We start from the raw sequence: 24,002 nt of genomic DNA, 5'->3' as shown, positions 1-24,002 counted from the left end.
AAAACGGCATATATCCAGGGCTAAATACAAAAATCCATCAATATAGCCTATCACTTAGTATAGTTTTCCACAAAACTGTTTCCGATAACAGTAAAATAGTATAGCGTGCGAATAATATTTTCACATAAGAACGTAAATAATATTATACACGTGTATGTAATTAGTCGAGATGGCTCGTCATATCACAGTCTCTCTACATTTTAACCTTTATTTCAGTTTGGAGGTTCTGCAATTAATTTCCAAGTTATTAATGGACATCCTCTTAATTAATTGTTTTTGAAATTCCTGAACTGTATATTCTCCAGGCGTACATTACATGACAGATAAATGCTTATTACGCCTCTTATTACATTGTATCTATCGTCAATATCAATATAATCTGGATGACATAAATATATTCCCAATCAGAATCACAGCTGAGTTCGATTCAACCATTTCCGTGACGTTGATCAAAGTGGTGTAACCACGTCACGTTATTTAGAATGTACTCATGCGCTCATAAATGCAGTCCATTTTAACATGTAGGTAATGGGAAACTGCGGCGCCAAATGTAAATATTCATTTTTAAATCGTGTCAGACTGCCACTGGTGTCATGTAGGCCGACACGTTTTGTCACGAGTGATCGACATTGCTGCCTAATTTTTTTAATTTTTGTTTTGTTTTTTGTTTTTATTTTTTTTTGTGACGACAATTTATCAGAGAATACACCTTTTACTAATTGGACAATTCTAGCACTCGCAATGTAAACGTATGCCGTGGATAGATATCTGTTCAGTTTTCGTAAGAAACATCTAGTGAAGTATGTGTATGTGATTTCGAGGTTTATGCTGTATGTTATAAGTTAACCACTGTCTACCAGTAACATTAGGCCTTGACATTAAATTTAAGGATTAGACCGTAATAATTTATCAACATTTACGTTTTTGATATATCTCGGTCAACTTACCACAAACAAGACACGAGTGACACGGTTTACTATTTCCTGGCTAAAATCGAAAAATTCGACATATTTACGTCATGAACTACGCAATTTGGGTTAAGTTGTTTTTTTCAAGAATCACAAAGCAGACGCGATAAATAAACAAACACGTCTTTGTAGAAACTGATCACCGCGATCAAGGGCCTTACAACCCATAGGTAAACATGGATACAAAACCGCCACTAAACCATAATACGTACAGGTGAAAATGTTTACCAAATCTATCACTTCTCAGATTGGTTATCTTAACAGTTTAGTATTTAAACCATTAGGAATGAAATTGTCGCCCTGCAGGTAATATTAACTCCTAATGGTTGACGAAATACTGTTGTAGTAAAGTTGTTTGTGTCAGTAAATTCTTCTGCTCGTCATTTTCAGTGACATTCGTTACTGATCATGATATATAGGTTTGTTAGTGGTGTCTCGTTCTAGCACTAGGTAACCTTTATAAATCTCACTACCTTACAACTGTTGGATAGATCCAGAGACAGATATAGAGATAGAGACAGATATAGAGATATGTCTCTGGTTAGATCATATATCATATTATTGTTAATCTCCCGCCATTAACACTTACAGAAAATGTCATTACGGTCAACTACCGGGAGAATAAAAGTTAAACTGTAATTATGGAACAGGGTACTGAGATCTGCTACATTTTTAGCTTTTAATTTCGGGGAGATTAATATGTAGAAAGGTTATGGAACTTGGCCATAATATGTGATTTTATAACCGATTTGTTTACTATGGACACTTAAGAAACACAAAGAAACGTAAATCTTTTTAAAGCTGCATCATCACACACGTGTGAAAGTGGAGAGTATAGGTCACCTTAATTACTAGCTCAGGTTAGAGGGAATTGTCATTTAGCCCAGTAGTAGAATGAGCACGGACGGGGTATTTTCCATCGCACTTCCTCCCATTAAACATTGTGGTGCGTGAAATAACAATGCAGGTTATAGTGTACGTACTATGAAATCAGATGAGCAAAAATGTCAAAAGTTTTGTTAAAGCTAAGGACATATGAGTAAGGTAGCGCATACATTATATAATTCACCCTGCGTGACGTGTCCCGGGACAACAAGTTACCTACAGATGGGTACACACGTGACGATTGAGTGCGTGACTAGGTCACCTATGGACGATCGTATAACATCAACAGCTCACTGCAGCATATGATACTGTATGGCTTTGGGAGATGAATTACTATTAGTGTTTATAAACTAAAAATTGTCAAGTCTGACACTTTGATTGATGATGATTGAAGATGAGGATGATTATTGATGATGATGATGATGATGATGATGATGATGATGATGATGATGATGATGATGATGATGATGACGACGACGATGATTATTGATGATGAGGATGATGATTATTGACGACGACGACGACGACGATGATGATGATGATGATGATGAGGAGGAGGAGGAGGATATCAATGATGATGATTTTGAGTAGTGATGATAATTGTTAAATGATGATGACAGTAGTGTGCAGGATGATATATTACAATTGTTGACTGTTAATGATGATATATGTGTTTGGAAAATAAAAATAAAAAATAACAAAAAAAGTCTGACACTTTGAAAGTCTGACAATTACTCCAATGGATACAGATAAGAATTAATTAAAAATACCTTGTTGTTCTGGATTAGATTTAGAAAACGAAACCTGATCCAATTATTCCTAAAAGACTCCCTAATCTTTGGATTACCACGTAGAATCGCCCATCGTTCACCAGCCGTCCGCACATCATGCATATTTAATACACGCATCGTGTAACGTGTAGTGCGATTCCACATGCTTCGTTTGGTGTATAAAAGTGATCTTTTCTGATGTTCTTTGGTCATAAACTTTCTACTGACCGTATAACTATAACCAACAGGAATCTATCTGGGTCATGGTAGTGATTTAGATTGGGTTTCTGTTGGAAATTGGTGAATGGAAAAGCATCACGGCAGTACAGAACACGTAAGACATGGGGAAACTAAGACAGGACGATGTGAAGGCTGGTGGTGCTGCAATGAGGAAGAGAAATATTCTGGTTTGGAAATGTTTTACGTGGTATGAGCCAGTACGGTCACTTCATGACGGTGAACATGATTGATCGGATCGCTGATTTATAGACGCCACCATAACCCTATTAAACTAGACAATGTAGAATAACAAACCATCCAATCACAAACTGACAATGGCAAATCTCGTTCTTACCGTCAACTTTAAAACATTAAGCAGGAGACACTAATTACCAATTGCAGACTTTATTTTGTGTCTGCTTGGCGACAGAGCCCGTGATATTCCTCATGGCAGATCATTTATCAATATCTTTAAGTAAGAAACACAGAAGAAGAAAACAAACCGGTTAATGAAAGACGCTTCATCCAACAAAGGAAGAAGACACTTGGTAGCAGACATCGAAGGCAACCTCCCCACTCCTAATCAACCAGATATAGTAAATCATCAGAGTTTAAATTCCGAGATATGGAGATAGACAGTATGATATAGAGATACATTGCAGACAGTATGATATAGAGATAGACAGTATGATATAGAGATAGGCAGTATGATATAGAGATAGACAGTATGATATGGAGATAGACAGTATCATATGGAGATAGACAGTATGATATGGAGATAGACAGTATGATATAGAGATAGACAGTATGATATGGAGATAGACAATATGATATGGAGATAGACAGTATGATATGGAGATAGACAGTATGATATGGAGATATACAGTATGATATAGAGATAGACAGTATGATATAGAGAGAGACAGTATGATATGGAGATAGACAGTATGATATAGAGATAGGCAGTATGATATGGAGATAGGCAGTATGATATGGTGATAGACAATATGATATAGAGATAGACAGTATGATATAGATAGACAGTAGGATATAGAGATAGGCAGTATGATATAGCGATAGACAGTATGATATAGAGATAGACAGTAGGATATAGAGATAAACAGTATGATATGGAGATAGACAGTAGGATATAGAGATAGACAGTATGATATAGAGATAGAGAGTATGATATAGAGATATACAGTATGATATAGAGATAGACAGTATGATATGGAGATAGACAGTATGATATAGAGAAAGACAGTATGATATGGAGATAGACAGTATGATATAGAGATAGACAGTGTGATATAGAGATAGACAGTATGATATAGAGATAGACAGTATGATATGGAGATAGACAGTATGATATGGAGTTAGGCAGTATGATATAGAGATAGACAGTATGATATGGAGATAGACAGTATGATATGGAGATAGGCAGTATGATATGGAGATAGACAGTGTGGTATAGAGATAGACAGTATGATATAGAGATAGACAGTATGATATAGAGATAGACAGTATGATATAGAGATAGACAGTATGGTATAGAGATAGACAGTATGATATAGAGATAGACAGTATGATATGGAGATAGACAGTGTGGTATAGAGATAGACAGTATGATATAGAGATAGACAGTATGATATAGAGATAGACAGTATGATATGGAGATAGACAGTATGATATGGAGGCAGACAGTATGATATGGAGATAGACAGTATGATATAGAGATAGACAGTATGATATAGAGATAAACGGTATGATATAGAGATAGACAGTATGATATGGAGATAGACAGTATAATATAGAGACAGACAGTATGATATAGAGATAGACAGTATGATATGGAGATAGACAGTATGATATAGAGATAGACAGTATGATATAGAGATAGACAGTATGATATAGAGATAGACAGTATGATATAGAGATAAACAGTATGATATAGAGATAGACAGTATGATATGGAGATAGACAGTATAATATAGAGACAGACAGTATGATATAGAGATAGACAGTATGATATGGAGATAGACAGTATGATATAGAGATTGACAGTATGATATGGAGATAGACAGTATGATATAGAGATAGACAGTATGATATAGAGATAGACAGTATGATATAGAGATAGACAGTATGATATGGAGATAGACAGTATAATATGGAGATAGACAGTATGATATGGAGATAGACAGTATGATATAGAGATAGACAGTATGATATGGTGATAGACAGTATGATATAGAGATAGACAGTATGATATCGAGACAGACAGTATGATATAGAGACAGAGATTATAATATAGAGATAGACAGTATGATATAGAGATAGACAGTATGATATGGAGATAGACAGTATGATATAGAGATAGACAGTATGATATAGAGATAGACAATATGGTATAGAGATAGACAGTATGATATGGAGATAGACAGTATGATATGGAGATAGACAGTATGATATAGATAGACAGTATGATATAGAGATAGACAGTATGATATAGAGATAGACAGTATGATATGGAGATAGACAGTATGATATAGAGATAGACAGTATGATATAGAGATAGACAGTGTGATATAGAGATAGACAGTATGATATAGAGATAGACAGTATGATTTAGAGATAGACAGTATGATATAGATAGACAGTATGATATAGAGATAGACAGTATGATATGGAGATAGACAGTATGATATGGAGATAGGCAGTATAATTATTACGGATCCCCAGCTAGTATTAAATTTCTTTTTCTTTGTTTTTCTTTTGTTCTTTCTTTTGGAAGTACAATTAGAGGCTGACGTCATGTTCAATGTTGTTGGCGTTTATTGGATGAGTGGTGAATGTTTCGATAACTATGTTTCACCTTCGATCGGTGACATGTTTCTGACAGAAACACTGTGCAAGGAATCATAAAATCAACATAAAACATCTACTTTGTACACGTCATCTTGTCAGATACAAGGTCAAAGGTCATCTGGACAAAATTCTGTCCTCGAAACGTTAGCTTATCACCTCGATAATTTTCGAAACCGATATTATATTAACGTTTTGAAATTTTGACTTTGTTGGTGGTCGGTAATTTTTTTTTCATTTCTTAATTCTATATAACATTAACCATTGAATTGGTCTTGTATGTTCATATCACAGATATGTGGATTGTACAAAAGACCAAAGATATTAGCACCTGGATACCTAGATATTGGACTAGAAAATATATCGATAATTCGGTTGCCTTGATACCCTCAGAAATCACTCTTCTACTTTATGTTCTGACATTATTTCCCCATTATCAACGCACATTACCGTTTAAGTTTCAAATGATGATATACTTATTTTATTCTTTTCAGTCAAATGTATATCTGCCTATTGTCTGCAAGCTAACAAAACTGAAGATATAATAAACCGACACAATGCGTAATAGTGCTACAACACTAATGCATTGTCTATTCCAAAAGGTAGACACTTCTTGTATGTAGATATGAGAGCAGTCCCAGTTTGGTTTATCTACGATATGGTGGATTAATAATAGTGGGCCGGTGAAAAGGACTCTCCCTGAAGGTAATATACAATGTAGTTGATCGGTACATTATATTTAATATAGTTAATGCAATTCAACTATGAATATTACAATATTTGTCAGACCAGTTACGGAATAATACCCGGAAATACCCTAACGGATGTAATGTGTTATATATACATTCTACTTACAGGGGATGTATTATCGTGATAGTTCCACTACGAAACTTTGAAAATGATTGATAAAAAATAGTAATGATAGGTTAATATTTTAGTTATCGACAACACACAAAAGCATGTGTTATAGATTAAGTGAAACAGGAATCGGTAATCGTATAATTTAATACTGTGTGTGTTTATACTGTATATATATTAATAAGGTATGTATTAATACCGTATATATTACTGAATCCATCACATGGTATAGACTCCACGGTGTCTTTGGCTTACATTTTAATGATGAAGTTATGCTATTTTTGTATATTTAAAACAATGAGGAATCAAAAATATGCATGAAAGAAATAATTGGGAGCTGTCATTTTATCAGTTATGAATAAGATGGTGTATACGAAATTAAAATGATAATAAAAAAATGAATGTTTAAGTTAAATTCGGGTCTTTAAATATACATAAGGGGAAATGCGTAATTAAACAACGAGACTTAACTCGAATCATTACTTCTACATCAGGTCCGAATGTATATACATATAGCATGTGTTGTTTTAATGAGAAAATATTGTCTGATTGATTTAGACAGTCATTAGCCGTATGACGTGATGTATACTTACAAACCACACAAATTAATAAAAATGTCACGCATTTGTTTTCGGTGAATTAATTACTTTTTATACGGAGACACATAATTCTTTGTCAATGTATAATTTAGTTGCTAACTTGTGGGCCTGACTCTCACTGTCTCTTTGTAGCTTCCGTAACGTAGTGCCTTCCTTCAATATCGTGACGTGGAATCTAATTTGCATATTACCTGTCCAGGATTAATTAGTCACACTAAGACTTCTTATAACGCTTTGTGTGCAATCGTTGGCCATACAGACACAAACGGCGGACGTAAGATGGGGGCGCTGTGTTTTTCGATCGTATTAGGTAAGTATATATCCATTGTCAACCTAAATGTAGTCACTAGTGTTGTATTCTGGTTGTCATTTTATTTGACAGAATTGTTCAATATAATCTTGTAAAATTAAAATCTAATCAACGAACGACGCATTAAGTTAAATATCTAATGCACAGTTCCGTAATTAACATATTTTTTTGATATAATAATTATATTTTATCGCAGTATTGCAGTTTAAGTATGAGAATGTTGATACCGATGCGAATGGATTATCTAATATAAATGAAAATGACACATTTAAACAGAGTATTCAATTTCGAACATGGATATATTTTTAAATGAACTGAAAGAGCGCTAGATAGTTTAAGAAGACACCGAGAAGACACGATATAATAGAAACACACAAGTTCACATGAAGACAATAGCTATGGATACCTGACTACAATATCGGTAAAATGGCTGTTGACAGGACATTAAAACAACTTAAAATGACATCGCACATTGATTGTTTGATTGGTTGCTTGACCTTTTAAACGGAGAAACAACGTAAACATTTCCTGTATTGTCAATATCAATTAACATTATTTTTACAATCTTAATGGTTTAATGGCCAATAATCAATGAGAATATCATTAAGACCGTTAAATGGCAAGTAGAACATTTGAATTAAACAAAATAACGAAAAAATACTGGCACAGCCAAATTATAAAACTTGATATAAGCGTAGCTTTATTTAGCTATATCGTGTGGTAAGAACCAACATTATTCACATAGTTAAAAAATTGTTTATGTTTACAGTTTCAAAAGAGCGAAAAGACGGAATATATATAATTAATAAATAGAAACATGATCAGCCCGAACTACTCAAAGCAATGTAACAATTCGGGATTATATGAGTAATTATCAATGCCAATGTTATTGTCTCTTTAATTGAACCTAAATTTGTTTTTATGTTTGCCGTTTAATTTTGGGATGATCTACAGAAGGAAGAAAAGATATGTGATACAAAAACAAATGTACTGTCAGAAAGATCAACAAACACGGACCGTCTCATCAAATATTTTGTTGTTATATATTAAAACAATATCAAAAGGAAAGATTAAAATATCGACACGTTTTTGTTTACAGCTATTGATCAAGATCAAACTTCTATATCATATCAACATCTCTAAATATCAACATTCTCTGTATCTTCGAACAAATTCAGAATCTTATCCTTTCTTTACTTTCACTTTGGCCTCTAGTTGAGAGATTACCCCAGCGTGTTAGGCGTCGGGTTCCGTCTCCTGGCCTAGATAAACTATAATCTATCGAAATGTTGTTGCTTATCAACGTAACATCGATAATTAACGTGACGGGTGAGGATTTCAGGTGTGTCATTTCAGTGTGATGACACTATAAAAGTGTCTGTCAGTGGTTACATCATTCGTGGACACCGTTCTTAAATGGTGTTATTGTTTTAATAACAGGTAAGGTAATTCCAAGCTCAATTTATTTAGATATGATGGCTTACATTAATCGGTGTCATAATGACACTTATTCTGCTAGGATGGCTTCTAATTAATGGTTGTCATAATGACACTTTGGTTGTAAGTGGTTGAGTTCACATATCTGTTATGTTTTAAAGTACAAACTGTTAAACATTGTACTTCATTGTTTTACTGTCAATTTAATCTACATATGTATATATCATGATATGGTATGTCTTTGAGCCTGGTCTGCTCCTAATGTTTAACCACCAAAACACATATAATATAATTCCGTATGTTAAACATGGTAAGTCCACTTAACGTTGACAAATGGTGGAAGGCACGGGGAAATATGACATTTTTATATACAATAGATTTATTACTGGTATTAAAATAACGACAGCAGGAAAGATTGTTCGGGAGCAACAGCCCGGATCAAAATATTTAACATTAACATCTTAAATTATACAATTCTGTATGAAATAATGTCTAGACCTAAGGGCAAGTTTGAAGTATTAGCGTTATCAAAATAACGATATAACGAAATTGACCTTAATACATAAAATATCTACATATTATAAATCAAATGGAGGAGAGAGGTGAACACCAAATGTCTGGATATTGTTTAAATAGTCATTAGAAACTGCAATTTCGTTATATTCATGAAAGTGTTTTTTCTTGCATATTATTATACTGGCAGTTATTGCTACAAGTTATTTGACTATTACACGCTATTTCCGTTATACTTATAAATGCATGCCCCGCAGGAAGGGCGTACACGTTTTCTCTGCTGCCTCAATTGCATACCTTGTAAAAAGACAACTATTTCTAAACTAATCGCTGTTGCTCTTAATGTTCCACTTGACACTACTACACTTTAGGCGTAAGGTTGAGTTTTATCGCAGTGAGAAAGGCTTTGGGTTCTGTCCCCTGGCCTTTATTTGAGCGTTCGTCCCTGTGAGGAAGGCTTTGGGTTCTGTCCCCTGGCCTTTATTTGAGCGTTCGTCCCTGTGAGGAAGGCTTTGGGTTCTGTCCCCTGGCCTTTATTTGAGCGTTCGTCCCTGTGAGAAAGGCTTTGGGTTCTGTCCCCTGGCCTTTATTTGAGCGTTCGTCCCTGTGAGGAAGGCTTTGGGTTCTGTCCCCTGGCCTTTATTTGAGCGTTCGTCCCTGTACGGAAGGCTTTGGGTTCTGTCCCCTGGCCTTTATTTGAGCGTTCGTCCCTGTGAGGAAGACTTTAGGTTCTGTCCCCTGGCCTTTATTTGAGCGTTCGTCCCTGTACGGAAGGCTTTGGATTCTGTCCCCTGGCCTTTATTTGAGCGTTCGTCCCTGTGAGGTAGGCTTTGGGTTCTGTCCCCTGGCCTTTATTTGAGCGTTCGTCCCTGTGAGGAAGACTTTGGGTTCTGTTCCCTGGCCTTTATTTGAGCGGTCGTCCCTGTGAGGAAGGCTTTGGGTTCTGTCCCCTGGCCTGTAGTTGAGTGTTCGTCCCTCTGAGGAAGACTTTTGGCTCTGTCCCCTGGCCTTTGGTTGAGTTTCACCCTCTGAGGAAAACTTTTGGCTCTGTCCCCTGTCCTGTAGTTGATTTTCACCCCTCTGAGGAAGACTTTTGGCTCTGTCCCCTGGTCTTTGGTTGAGCGTTCGTTCCTCTGAGGAATACTTCTGGCTCTGTCCCCTGGCCTTTGGTTGAGTTTCACCCCTATGGGAAAAGTTGTAGATTCTCTCCCCTGACCGAGACATACCAGAGTCTCTAAAATGGCAGTCGCTACCCCTGCTTAACGCTTAGATTTTGGGAGTGGGACGACTAGTTCGCCCGTTGTTATTGTAATGTGAAAGGTTGGGGTGTTCTGCTTGGTGTTTTCGGTAGTATCCTTTAGTGAAGTAACACTATTCAGTCGTCAACATATTTTCGCAATATCACAAGGAAACAAATGAAATTTTCCGCAACCTCCCGTTACCACTCCCCCCCCCCCCCCCCCCCTCACACATATATACTATACGCATGCATCTAGCACATAAGAATGCCGTTCTTAACTGACCATAGCTGTTAGGACGTTAAGCTATACTAAACCAAACCAGTCGCCCATGTAAGGACGGGTTTAGGTTTCATCCCCTGGTCGAGATATGTTGGAATACCTTGAAACTTCAGGCAGCACTCCTGCTTACTCAGCATTTTGGGAGTGGGACGACAGGTTCGCCCAATTTCGTTAAAATGTTACGGATGGGGTGTCCTACTGGCGGTCTACGACAGTGTACTCGTTAAGATAGCGCTATCAAGTTCCGCGCTATTATAACTAGGTAAACTAGAACATACGTCATCCCGACACTTTATCACTAGCCCTCCACCACTGGGTTGCGAGTTCGAAACCTACGTGGGGCAGTTGCCAGGTACTGACCGTAGGCCGGTGGTTTTTCTCCGGGTACTCCGGCTTTCCTCCACCTCCAAAACCTGGCACGTCCTTAAATGACCCTGGCTGTTAATAGGACGTTAAACAAAACAAACCAAACACACCAAACAGCCTATGAGGCTAAGCTTAGCGATAAAAATCCAACAAATCAAATCAAAACAGGAAGTGATAAAACATATTGGCTTACGTATGTACGCCCAGTCTTTTTGTTTGATCAGTTTGTGTTTTTATTTCGAATTGAATCAAACATCGTGGTCATTTAACACATATTACGGCCAATCCTCATGTATCTCCGCAGTCTTGGAAATAAAAAGTGACAACTGCTGTACGTTAGCGCATGGATGTATATAATTATAACCTTCATTTCATATGACTCATTAATTTTGCATTAGTTTATGCGGTCTTGCACCAATACACCAACATTACATTAACCCCGTCTTAAATAATATTCAAATTTCATTTCAAGCTTACCATCAGACAGGTTTATATGAAGTATGTTTCAAACATTTCTAAGATCGTACAGTGATGCACTTAAATCTAAACACAATAAGGGAAACATGTGTATGGATCCATCAGTTATTTGATACTGGTGTGTGACTTTATCAGTTGTTGGATACTGGTGTGTGACTCCATCAGTTTTTGGATACTGGTGTGTGACTCCATCAGTTGTTGGATACTGGTGTGTGACTCCATCAGTTGTTGGATACTGGTGTATGACTCCATCAGTTGTTGGATACTGGTGTGTGACTCCATCAGTTGTTGGATACTGGTGTATGACTCCATCAGTTGTTGGATACTGGTGTGTGACTCCATCAGTTGTTGGATACTGGTGTGCGACTACATCAGTTGTTGGATACTGGTGTATGACTCCATCAGTTGTTGGATACTGGGGTATGACTCCATCAGTTGTTAGATACTGGTGTGTGACTCCATCAGTTGTTGGATACTGGTGTATGACTTCATCAGTTGTTGGATACTGGTGTATGACTCCATCAGTTGTTAGATACTGGTGTGTGACTCCATCAGTTGTTGGATACTGGTGTGTGACTCCATCAGTTGTTGGATGCTATAATCATCAGGGTTTGTAACTTGAAAATCTCCACAAAGAAGGAAACGAGTCATGGTTGCACCTTCGAGAGAATTGTAGTTGAAATGGCCACTTAAAAATTATATCGACAGCTTTGGGCCATTGATTTCACACCATGATTGCTGATTTCGCCCAGCTTTTATTGTTTCCTTAATGCAGGCCCCACACTGTCCTGAAATTGACACAGGATAGGAAAACGAAAAAGGACACTATTTTCAAATTCGGCTCTGATCGTGAGAGCATCAAACCTTTTGCGAGGGCATCTTTAACCATCCCATGATTGTCGTTGGATTTTCTTAGGTTTCCAGGAGCAACTTCGTGGCTGATGTAAAAAATATCTGGTATGCCACAAAATGCTCGAAGACCATTTGCAATTTCCATATCCGTATGGCCAGCTGGTGTCAGTTTCGGGACAGTGTGACGCCAGCATTAAGACGTTATTAAATCGGCCACAAAGACTGCATCGTTTCGTTCACAACTTCGAAAGTGCAGTGAAGGAACAGCGAATTAAAAACTTAAGACATTTCATTTCGCCAATAATGACTGTATTATGTAGCGTTACATCTTACTTTCTGATCGTGTGCAGGGTTTCTGTACATTTTGGAATACCAATTGATAAAAATATTGACCGCGCTACAAAAACGATTTTGGCGTTACAACATACTGATCTTAAACACCATTTTACAGATTTGAACTTTAAAACATATATTTGGCAGGTATAGTTTTCATAGTGGCAAAATAATTTTACCGACTAGGAATAATACAAATTAATGTTGGCCACTGCTATAGTGAAAGGCGCTCGGGCGAGAAAGTCCACGCCCGTCTCGACTAGCTTCAGTATAAAGCATTTGATATCAATATTTATCTACTGGACTGCATCGTCCTCCTTCCAACACGATAAGTTTTTATCAATTCGACAAAAGAGTTTGTTTAATTGATTTATTGGTTCTTGCCGGATATATTATGCCCGTTTTGTCGACTGTCGTTTTCTCCTTCGATCTGTCAACCAGGAAAGAATATTTGACGTTTCATTGTACATATTCCAAATCTATTTCCGGCTAGTTCAACAATCTAAAACATGCTTTAAAACACACTTATCGTGTACTAAGGTATTTCAATTTACACATTTTTGAATAATTCATTAATATATTTCCGTATCGAAACGTTCAGGTAATTAGGTCACAGTGGATCAACGTCCTCTATAATATAATGAAAATTTAACAAATAAAAGCTTCGTAATACGTTGATAGGAGTATTTAATTAATGCCACAATTTGCATATTTCGTGTCACTTTAAATCTTTGTATGGCTTTGTCGTGATTTCAGCTTTCATATCGGCATGTATACACAGGCCGACCTTTGACCTTGTACCAGTAATATTGCGAAATAGATCCCGATTTACACCTGCTATATAACAATGTCGATGGATATAAATGTCATCATGTTTCATAGTAATGTTTAAATCATACATGTATTTCGTTTTAAGGAATGCGCGAACAGGGAGGGAGTGTTGAGCGTCTGTAGGTTATAAATAGTTCATGTTCATGCTTTTGTTTCTACAGTCCAATGACAATTGTTCTGATGACAATAGCTGTAAACCTTCCAGAGGGTAAATGGGAGAATCCTGATGCAACAATACGTTGATAAAAGTTATAAGGACCCTGGATGTTGAAAGAATCAGGACCTTGCAAGCAGCAATATCGGGGACTAACATCAAAAGAGCCACTAGTTTCAAATACGTGTAATAATATTGAGTTACATGCACGTTATAGGACCAAAATAATAAATCCCTATTGACATAGTAAAAAATGTATTGGTGTCCACCCATGATTTATTCGCATAAAATTGAAATGGTTTGTTAATTAACTTCACGAATGCAAATAGAATTATTAATGTTTCATTCTGGTATTTGAGCGTTTTACCACAACTTACAAGTGGCTATTATTTAGTAATCATATGTGACTACCATACATATATCATTGTCATGTCTCACTAATGTAGAATAGGCGGTCCATACTTAATAGGTAAATTAACAATTCTGTTTGGTAGAACTTCATAGGAGATTTATGAGAGAAGTATGATTACATACTAATTGCTTGAATATGTCGGTCAATTATTTCTAAGGACTAAGAAAATGTAGAAACGAAAAGGGAACTATATGTTGCATCTCGTTAAGTGCTGTATAAGTCAACATCTTAGTCATTCCCTCTAGGATCGGATGAGGTTTGGAGGGGGAGGTTTTTCGACGATGGCTTCTTAAGGGTATTGAGAAAATCCAAAAATAGGTTATGTATCCCTTTGAATACCGTCGTAATAGGCGGTTAACCCCAGATAGTCGATGATTTTCTATTATTCTTTTATATATACATACATGCATCTCGCACGCAGGGGATACCGTTCTTACATAACTATAGCGATTGACACACAAAAATCGGTGGAGAATTTAAAAATTCCTCGACCAAGTTATTTTTTAACTTTGTGGCGGTTTTTTATCGAATCCCCACCTTATTTTCAATTGTGAGATGATAAGGATTATGTCATTTTTATAATCATTATACAGTATATGTATATATGATCTTATCATACTTAATGATGTGGCAAATTTTCGTAATAATATTTGGATATGTGCTTTATCTTGTTGTAATAAACTTGTCACCTTCTGGTGGGCTATTTCCATTTCATATAACTCATTGTTTTCTGTATGTAGAGTGTGCATACATATCTGTAGCGATTAACGTTAAACAGTATCAACCGCACATAAATCAAAACCTTGAGTGATACATCATATTGGTTTATGTATGTGCGCCCAGTCTTTTTGGTTTTAAACCTCATCAATTTGTGTTTTATTTTGATTGCATCGACACCGTTACCATTTAATAGATATTCCAGCAAATATTCATGTATTTCTGTACTCTTATTCTGTAGTTTATCAAATGATAGGGCTTAAGTTTTAACATACTATTGAAATTATTCATATACTGATTTAAATAGAATCGCTTCTCTTTATCCGAGCTATAATTCAGAATAATTAATATATCTGTATATAAAGTATGCCCAATATAGAAGATTCTCTATCATTGAAGGATCAACTTCTTTGATTGATTAGCCGAATGAAGAAACTATTCATAATTATATGAAATTTATGCTTTCGTTCTATACGATAAGTTAACATGACGGGCTTCACATATTGATGTATCCGTATATAATCAATGTGATACCGTATTTGGGTGATCGTACTGTCTGAACCAGGAACCAGAGTTATCATAAATATTCATCTGCTAAAGCCAGATTATATTGGCATAACCCTACATATTTAGTGTTGATAATGAATAAAACCATTCAGGCCATTCAGTTAGAATATATCTATAAATAGATAATGAATGTATAATAATCAAATCATAAGCTATGGATATCGCGGATTTTTTTTTCTTACAAACATTTACTAAATCACGTAAATAATTGAAAACCCGGAAGAATATATATACATTCCTGATGAGCAGGAAGAGCTGCGAAAGCGCTTGAAAATCAGTCGTCGAGTTTTTTTTGTTTTTTTATTATTATATCTTTATTCTTACTTTCACATGGAAACAAACTATTGTTTCACTACACACACATATATATATACATATTATATGTCAAGCCAATCATTCGGTTCATACTGTAATGCGGACATTGTTACGCACGAGTGAGTTACGCGTTTGATTGACAGGTAAACGTGACATGAACGATAGGTTCTTGGCGATAACAATACTGATATATGTTACCGGGACATTCTAGTTAACCCTGTATCGTAAACGCTTACTCAGCTTAATATGTTTTTGCACATTCCCTTTCATAAGCAACTGTAAACCAGATATATTCATGAGATTAACTTTTGCACTTTTGACATTATCTGAAAACAATGATAAATATTGCATTAACTACTGTTTAATCTAAATGAATATCTTGGGAATCCTGTTTCAATACCTCTGAACAATGGCTACCAACGACGTACAAAATATAATTGTGTAAAACGTCTTCATGTATAAATCAGTTAAGTTAGACTGGATGAAAAGTGTTCTCTGGATTATCTTAAGGTAGACCGACCCTTCTGTGACGTCACAGACATGAGTCCGGCGATCCGGCGTCCGGCGATCCGGGCCCTTGATTATATTCACGAATAGTTACATCTGGTTTAATTTTCAAGTCAGCTGGAAGATAAATGTTTAGGCCTACAACAGAATGCGGTCAAGAGGTAAAGGGGTCAGTTTTGTAAAACTAAAACGCTAGGTAAGGCTGATGCTTTCAATGAAGTGAGAACATAAAGATGGTCCATTGAAAAGAAGGACAGCGCCGATGTGCCTATGTGTGACGACCATATAACGTTAGTTACAGTCTCGGCGGAGACAATTTATATCAAGTCAGGAAGAGGTTAGAACATCTCCAATTAATGGCAATATAGAACAAGAGAACACTTCATGGCGCACGGGCCCGACGCATAGTGGAGTCGTTGGCCGATGCTCTAAAAGCATGTGCACTTTGCGGCAACCAACAATTATGTACTCCATCTGTCAGATTGTATATTGTTAGGGGAACGTAAGTTCGGCCTTGCGCACTTTACGTGTGATATATTGTTATTCAGAATGCGAGGTAGTCAACCATATTCCAACCGCGGGTAGACACAGATCAAAAAAAGGAGGAAACGCATGGGACGTAAACACAAAACTTGTGAGATGATAAGATTGTAATGATAAGCTGCCCCTTCCCTCGTATAAGGATACTATGACGAAAATTTCTCCTTTCCTTTAGATAGTATAATGTAATGAAAATCCCACTTCCCTCGTGTGAGGATACTGTAGCGATACTTTCCCTTCCCTCAGGACATTTTACTATAACGGTTATTTCCCTTTCCTTTGAAGAATATACTGTTATTATAGTCTCCCCTTTCCTCGCGAGAGAATCCTGTAACGAAAAACCCCTTCCCTCATGAGAGAATCCTGTAACGAAAACCCCCTTCCCTCATGAGAGAATCCTGTAACGAAAACCCCTTTCCCTCATGAGAGAATCCTGTAACGAAAAACCCCCTCCCTCATGAGAGAATCCTGTAACGAAAAACCCATTTCCTCGTGAGAGAATCCTGTAACGAAAAACCCCTTCCCTCATGAGAGAATCCTGTAACGAAAAACCCCTTCCCTCGTGAGAGAATCCTGTATTGAAAAAACCCCTTCCTCGTGAGAGAATCCTGTAATGAAAAACCCCTTTCCTCGTGAGAGTATCCTGTAATGAAAATCTCCCATCCTCGTGAGAGAATCCTGTAATGAAAAATCCCTTTCCTCGTGAGAGAATCCTGTATTGAAAAACCTCTTTCCTCATGAGAGAATCCTGTAATGAAAAACCCCTTTCCTCGTGAGAGGATCCTGTACTGAAAAAAAACCTTTCCTCGTGAGAGAATCCTGTATTGAAAAACCTCTTTCCTCGTGAGAGAATCCTGTAATGAAAAACCCCTTTCCTCGTGAGAGAATCCTGTAATGAAACCCCCCCCCCTTCCATCGTGTGAGGATACTGTAATAATAAACTCCCCTTTCCTCGTGAATGTATACGTGTATTGCAATGATACGTTTAACAGTTTGATAACCTGTGAGGAAAATGAGGAAATAGTTATATTGATATGCATTATATATCGGGAAATAGTTTTTCCAAGTCCCATGTTTACCATACATAAATAAATGCCTGAATAAATGACTGCTTGACTGAACTTATAAATGAATAAATAAATAAATGAATAAATTATTTGCGTTCAATGTGAGTCCTTTTATAGGGACCATCCAACCAATTGTTTTTCCGTAGACTTTTGTGTTAACGTTTTGGAGTATTTCATTCCTAATAAAAAAAAAAGTCCTTCAGCTCAGATTTTGTCCAGGGTAGCCATTTTGAAAATGGGAGAATTTCGCAGTAAAAATTCTCAAAATTCTTAAATGTTTACCTGTTAATTATTATTACCTAAACTTTTGGGGGAAAATCCAATCGGACTTACGAAACTTTTATGAACATTTCTTATTGATAGTTATCTATCAGGCTACATATCTATTTTCTTACTTCATAACATACTGGCCAATCAGTGGCTGCCAGACATTTTATCCTTGGCTCAACTTTCTATACACAGGGGATGTTTCAAAAATCTATTTTGTCTAATTGGTTGGTTGTTCCCTTATATAATGACATTACTTGTCAATGAATTCCTTTAGGTAATTACAATTTCTGTTCACGAAATCTCCACTTTCTTGTTGTGATCCTCTGTTTTACCTCTAAGGTGGAACTCTATTATACTAGTATCACAAATCCACGTCAGGATTCCTTATATAACTCATCATTATGTGTAATGCATGATAGCTTTATATATATTACATCAGCTACAAGTAAAACATAAAAGTTGAGACACATATCTACACAAATATTTATGCTAAATCCTCCTTAAATAAGTGACAGAGGCAATGCAAGAGTTTACATTGCAACATGACAATCTGTCAAACATGTACAAACACGTAGATGATATAAATATACCAACACAATATTAATTATCCAACTCGATAAATCATGGGCAACAGATCCAACAATATGAGCAAACTTTAGGTTTACATATTTTGAAAAAAAAGTACCAGGATAGACAAGGTAATCCGGAGGGGTACTAACTGGAACAAATGTATTGTCTTTCTGTTTTGTCGATCCATTCATTCCGATAATCTCCTCGGTAATTGGTTATTGTCTTTCTGTTTTGTCGATCCATCTATTCCGATAATCTCCTCGGTAATTGGTTATTGTCTTTCTGTTTTGTCGATTAATTTATTCCGATAATCTCCTCGGTAATTGGTTATTGTCTTTCTGTTTTGTCGATCCATTCATTCCGATAATTTCCTCGGTAATTGGTTATTGTCTTTCTGTTTTGTCGATCCATCTATTCCGATTATCTCATCGGTATCTTTTTATAGTCCTTTTGTGTTGTCGATTAATTTATTCCGATAATCTCCTCGGTAATTGGTTACTGTCTTTCCGTTTTGTCGATTAATTTATTTGGATAATATCCTCGGTAATTGGTAATTGTTTTGCCTTTTTTGTGTTGTCGATTAATTTATTCCGATAATCTCCTCGGTAATTAGTTATTGTTTTGCCTTTTTGTGTTGTCGGTTCATTTATTCCGATAATCCCCTCGGTAATTAGTTATTGTTTTCTTCATAAAATGTATGGATTTATGATAATAACTTTATTATGATAATATATTATGTAAATAATACATTTTTTTTGTCTTTCAGCTTGTCTATTTACAACACAAGTTGAATCCATATGTCGTGTCATCGCTGGTTTAGAAGGAATACCAACAGGGTAAGTAAACCATTCCAATATGTTACATACAACATTTGTTGTACATCTGCTGTTTTTTTGGCATAAAGCTCACACAATAATATTATCAAAGGTAATAAGACCTATAAAATCAAATCAAAGGTATCATCTTTGAGAATAAGACCTATCAAATCGATGACATTATCATTCAGAATAAGACCTACTGAATCAATGATATCATCCAGAATAAATTCTCGCAAATCAATGCCATTATCATTTAGGGTAAGACCCATTGAATCAATGATTTTATCGATGAGAATTAAACACAAAGAGACACAAGAGGAAACAATATAAAACACCGTGTGTCATTGACGATATATAATCTAGCATCTTCCACTCGTTCTGCTCTCTTTTGTCACACATCCAAAACAATAACCATATCTTTAGTTTTCTGTTATTTTCTAGAATTCGCTTAAACATCAAAATAATACAGTAACAGTCTTTACCCGATCCGTGTAACACTTTAGAATTGTAAAATGATTAAGAATTGTAGGCCTGCCAGGGGAAGAAAATAAATAAAATGAAACTTATGGCGTTCCATACAAAATGCAATTAATCATTGACCTGGTATTCCGTTTGAATATTTGTTGTTCTGTCTTCGTCTAATGTTTAGTTCAAAGGATGTAACCAGTGCCCTTTTTAAATATGATTTCATTTGATAAATCGCATTCATTGATTACATTTGAATTGAAACATATATACACGTATATGTGAAAATGTAATGACGACTTCATTTCGCTTACCGGGTACCTCTTGAAAAATATTGATTATGGTGAATTACATTTGTTTATGCTATGCATTTAAATCACTTAATTTACTGTAAAAGTACATATTTTAGCGGTTATATTATTCTAGCGATTTTTGCGCCCAAGAAATTTCGCTAAATTTTTATTGCGTTTATGGTAGTTTATCTGCAATGTTTTATATGACAAGCATTGTCGGTGTGCTAATTTATCATTGCTCTAATCCGTTTTAATTAACTTTACACTAAAATTTGAGGACGCTAAAATAAGTATATGTAATTTCTTTTCATCAATTATAAATCGTGGCCAAGTGTGTTACAGAAAATACCATAAAGATTTAGCACTTCCAATGTTGTCAAAAGAATTCGTGAACTGGTTACGGGAGGTTATCCAGGTTGCTGCTATATATTGAGGTTACACAGGCATCAGGCTAGGCCTAATAAGGAGTTTTTGTTTTGTATTAGACTTCATTGCAAGTTTTCATCAAGTTGTTTCGTTATTAATTGATTGTTACGACAATCTAACATACATTACTTATTTCAATGATTTAAATGTGATTACTAAGACAATTACAGGTCGGCCACAGCGGGTAAGGTAGAGGGACGACTTTTAACTATTTAACACCTGTGCTCAAGGCGGCAGCAGGTTTAGTCACAACTAAGTGGTTCTTTTAATTGACATAGTGGTGTTCTATCGATTGGTTACACCAGACTTTATCAATATTAACCCTGTATTGAGTTTGGACAAGATATACATAGGAATACTGTGCATACACTGACGGCAAAAATGTGATGCACTAGCTGCAGGCACAACATGTAAAATTTGCTGCGTATGTGAGGTTTCGGGTTAAAAGATGCGTTGTATATCAAATACTACTTATATGAAAATAAGTCAGGTACTCAGTTACCGCTATCTCGGACTGATGTGCCACTCTCTTTTGAAGACCACTTATTTTGAGTCCTACCTGTCTTTAGCTAATCTGTACAACCCGTAGATAGTGTGAAGGGATTAGATATAAAATACTTGTCATAATTTAATCTGTACAACCCGTAGATAGTGTGAAGGGATTAGATATAAAATGCTTGTCATAACTTAATCTGTACAACCCGTAGATAGTGTGAAGGGATCAGATATAAAATGCCCGTCTTTAGCTAATCTGTACAACCCGTAGATAGTGTGAAGGGATCAGATATAAAATGCCTGTCTTTAGCTAATCTGTACAACCTGTAGATAGTGTGAAGGGATCAGATATAAAATGCCTGTCTTTAGCTAATCTGTACAACCCGTAGATAGTGTGAAATGATTAGATATAAAATCCCTGTTCGAAACTAATCTGTATAACCTGTAAATAGTGTGAAGGGATTAGATAACAAATTCTTTTCATAACTTGATCTGTATAACCCGTAAAAAATGTGAAAGGATTATATATGAAATGCCTGTCTTTACTCGATTTATGCAATCCAAAGAAAATAAAATGGATTGAAGATAACAGGTCTATATTTAACCCAACCTATACAGCCCGTCTTCTCGATAATCATGGTTTTGAATCAATTCTCGTAAAAAATCGGTACACATCTGTTTCTCTAAAATTATTTTCAATTGATTTTCATTAGGAACATGAACAATATCATTGTCGTATCTCAATATATCCACACATTTCTTTTAAAAACTTCTATTGATTCAGAGGAAATAAGACATCATAATTGCGGTGTCGCAGTATAACCACAATGAATATATGTTTCTCTAAAGATAATGTTTTTGTGTTTTTTAACGTCCTATCAACATCTATGGTCATTTGTACGGCCTCCAAATATGTACGAGATGCATGCGTGTGATGACTGTACATGTGTTCCTGTTTTGGGAGGCTGCTGTATGTTCGTGGATTCTTTATAGTGATATCTCACTGAAATATATTGCCGACGACACCCAGCAGGACATCTCATATTTAACATGTAACTGACAACGAGAGAATCCGTCGTACAAGTCCAAAATATTCTGCTAGCTTAGAAAGCCGCAGTAAGGTTATTTAAAACGGTGTCTAAGCATGATTATGACACAACTGGCCGCTTTATAGTTTAATCATACTGGAATGACATAACCGCGAAAGTACAGTGCATTATCCCAGATATCCGGCTACATATATTTAACTTTTTTTTCACAATTTCCCTCTTGCTCCCGACGGAAAGGTGGTCCAATTAATTCCATTTAATCGTACATCGGCTATATCAACATTCTAATGACTTAAAGCAGTCGTAATATTACAAAATTTAGGTCCCTGCTGAATAAAGGATTTTCTTTGGCGTCCTTAAACGATATCGAAGAGATCAAACTTAATATGCCGACCTTTTGTAACACAATGAATATTATTGTTTCTTTATGTGCTTTGTCTCCATTAGTCACCTGTCCTCATAATATAACTGCATTGATATTCAACCCACTCGAGACAATTTATATAAAACAATAGCAAATCTCAGGTATTTATTTGAAACGGCTGGAATCAACAAAATCCTGGACTTCTTGAATGTTGTTGGTCTATTTAACAAGATTTTGCTACCTACCATCTTTTAATTTTGATTTTCATATACCTAAGTCTAATGGTATGTGCTTTTTCTGCGTGATAATATGATATTTCGCTAGAGTAAGTTGATATATGTCTGTGATATTTTGGTTGATTTGATATTGTGATCTTTTGGAATCCTACCCCTTTATACACCAATTATGAGTCATAATAAGCCTTTTCTGTGTTATCGGTCGGTTAACTAGAGAATGATCAAATATGATAATTATAATCATTATCATACGATCAACGACTATAGGCTGGTAAAAGTGGTGAAATATATTTTATAGACATTGGTTTGTTGATTTGCCTTTGCAATGGGACCGCCTCAACTATAGGCCACAAAGGAATTGCTAGAGTAGAAAAAAATATAATATATTCGATTCCTAACAATCCTATGAGTGATGTAACTACCTGCGAGGACACGTCATCAAATACGGACGCTCTAAACAGAACCAATATACATGCGACTGTTGACGAAGCGGTTGTATAATATAACGCATGAATTTAAAACGCCTAGCATGATCACGTTGTACCCGTCCCATTCAATATTTGAACAACATCAGGGCTGATGTCGACTAGGTCAGGTCGTTCCAATGACTGATCGTAAGTCTAGGGTCTTTGTAAATGTGTCAACCGTATAACACTTCAGACTGCAGATAGCAGGTATACATGTGTGCCTTCGGAATCATTTGATGTCTCATCATCATTAGTGATTGAAACGTTAAAACTCAATGCGGCGACAATGAATAGAAAGAAACCTAGGACATTGTGTAACACGTCTACGGAACGACTCGATAAGTTAAACATGGCTTTGCCGTTGTGTTCGAGTCATGTATATACGGGTCTTCAACAAATGAACACAGAAGCAGTCGGTCTCGGCGAGCAGTCAGGGAAATCCTACCATGTTCAAGCAACACATATTT

The 24,002-nt window shown here is 36.0% G+C and overlaps 1 protein-coding gene across 1 annotated transcript in view; it reads left to right on the top strand.

Moving 5' to 3' along the window:
• The first annotated feature begins 6,302 nt into the window (after positions 1 to 6,302).
• Positions 6,303 to 24,002, top strand: part of LOC117317552 — a 37,187-nt gene continuing 19,487 nt past the window's right edge. Inside the window, exons 1-3 of the mRNA XM_033872369.1 lie at positions 6,303 to 6,412; positions 7,297 to 7,474; positions 19,689 to 19,758. Coding sequence (XP_033728260.1) covers positions 7,444 to 7,474; positions 19,689 to 19,758 — 101 coding nt within the window. The 5' untranslated portion in view covers positions 6,303 to 6,412; positions 7,297 to 7,443. The remainder of the gene's footprint in view (positions 6,413 to 7,296; positions 7,475 to 19,688; positions 19,759 to 24,002) is intronic.

This window comes from Pecten maximus, chromosome 19 (assembly GCF_902652985.1).
Source record: "Pecten maximus chromosome 19, xPecMax1.1, whole genome shotgun sequence".
NCBI lineage: Eukaryota > Metazoa > Mollusca > Bivalvia > Pectinida > Pectinidae > Pecten > Pecten maximus.
The sequence above is the reverse complement of the archived record's forward strand: the minus strand, read 5'-3'. Positions and strand labels throughout refer to the sequence as shown.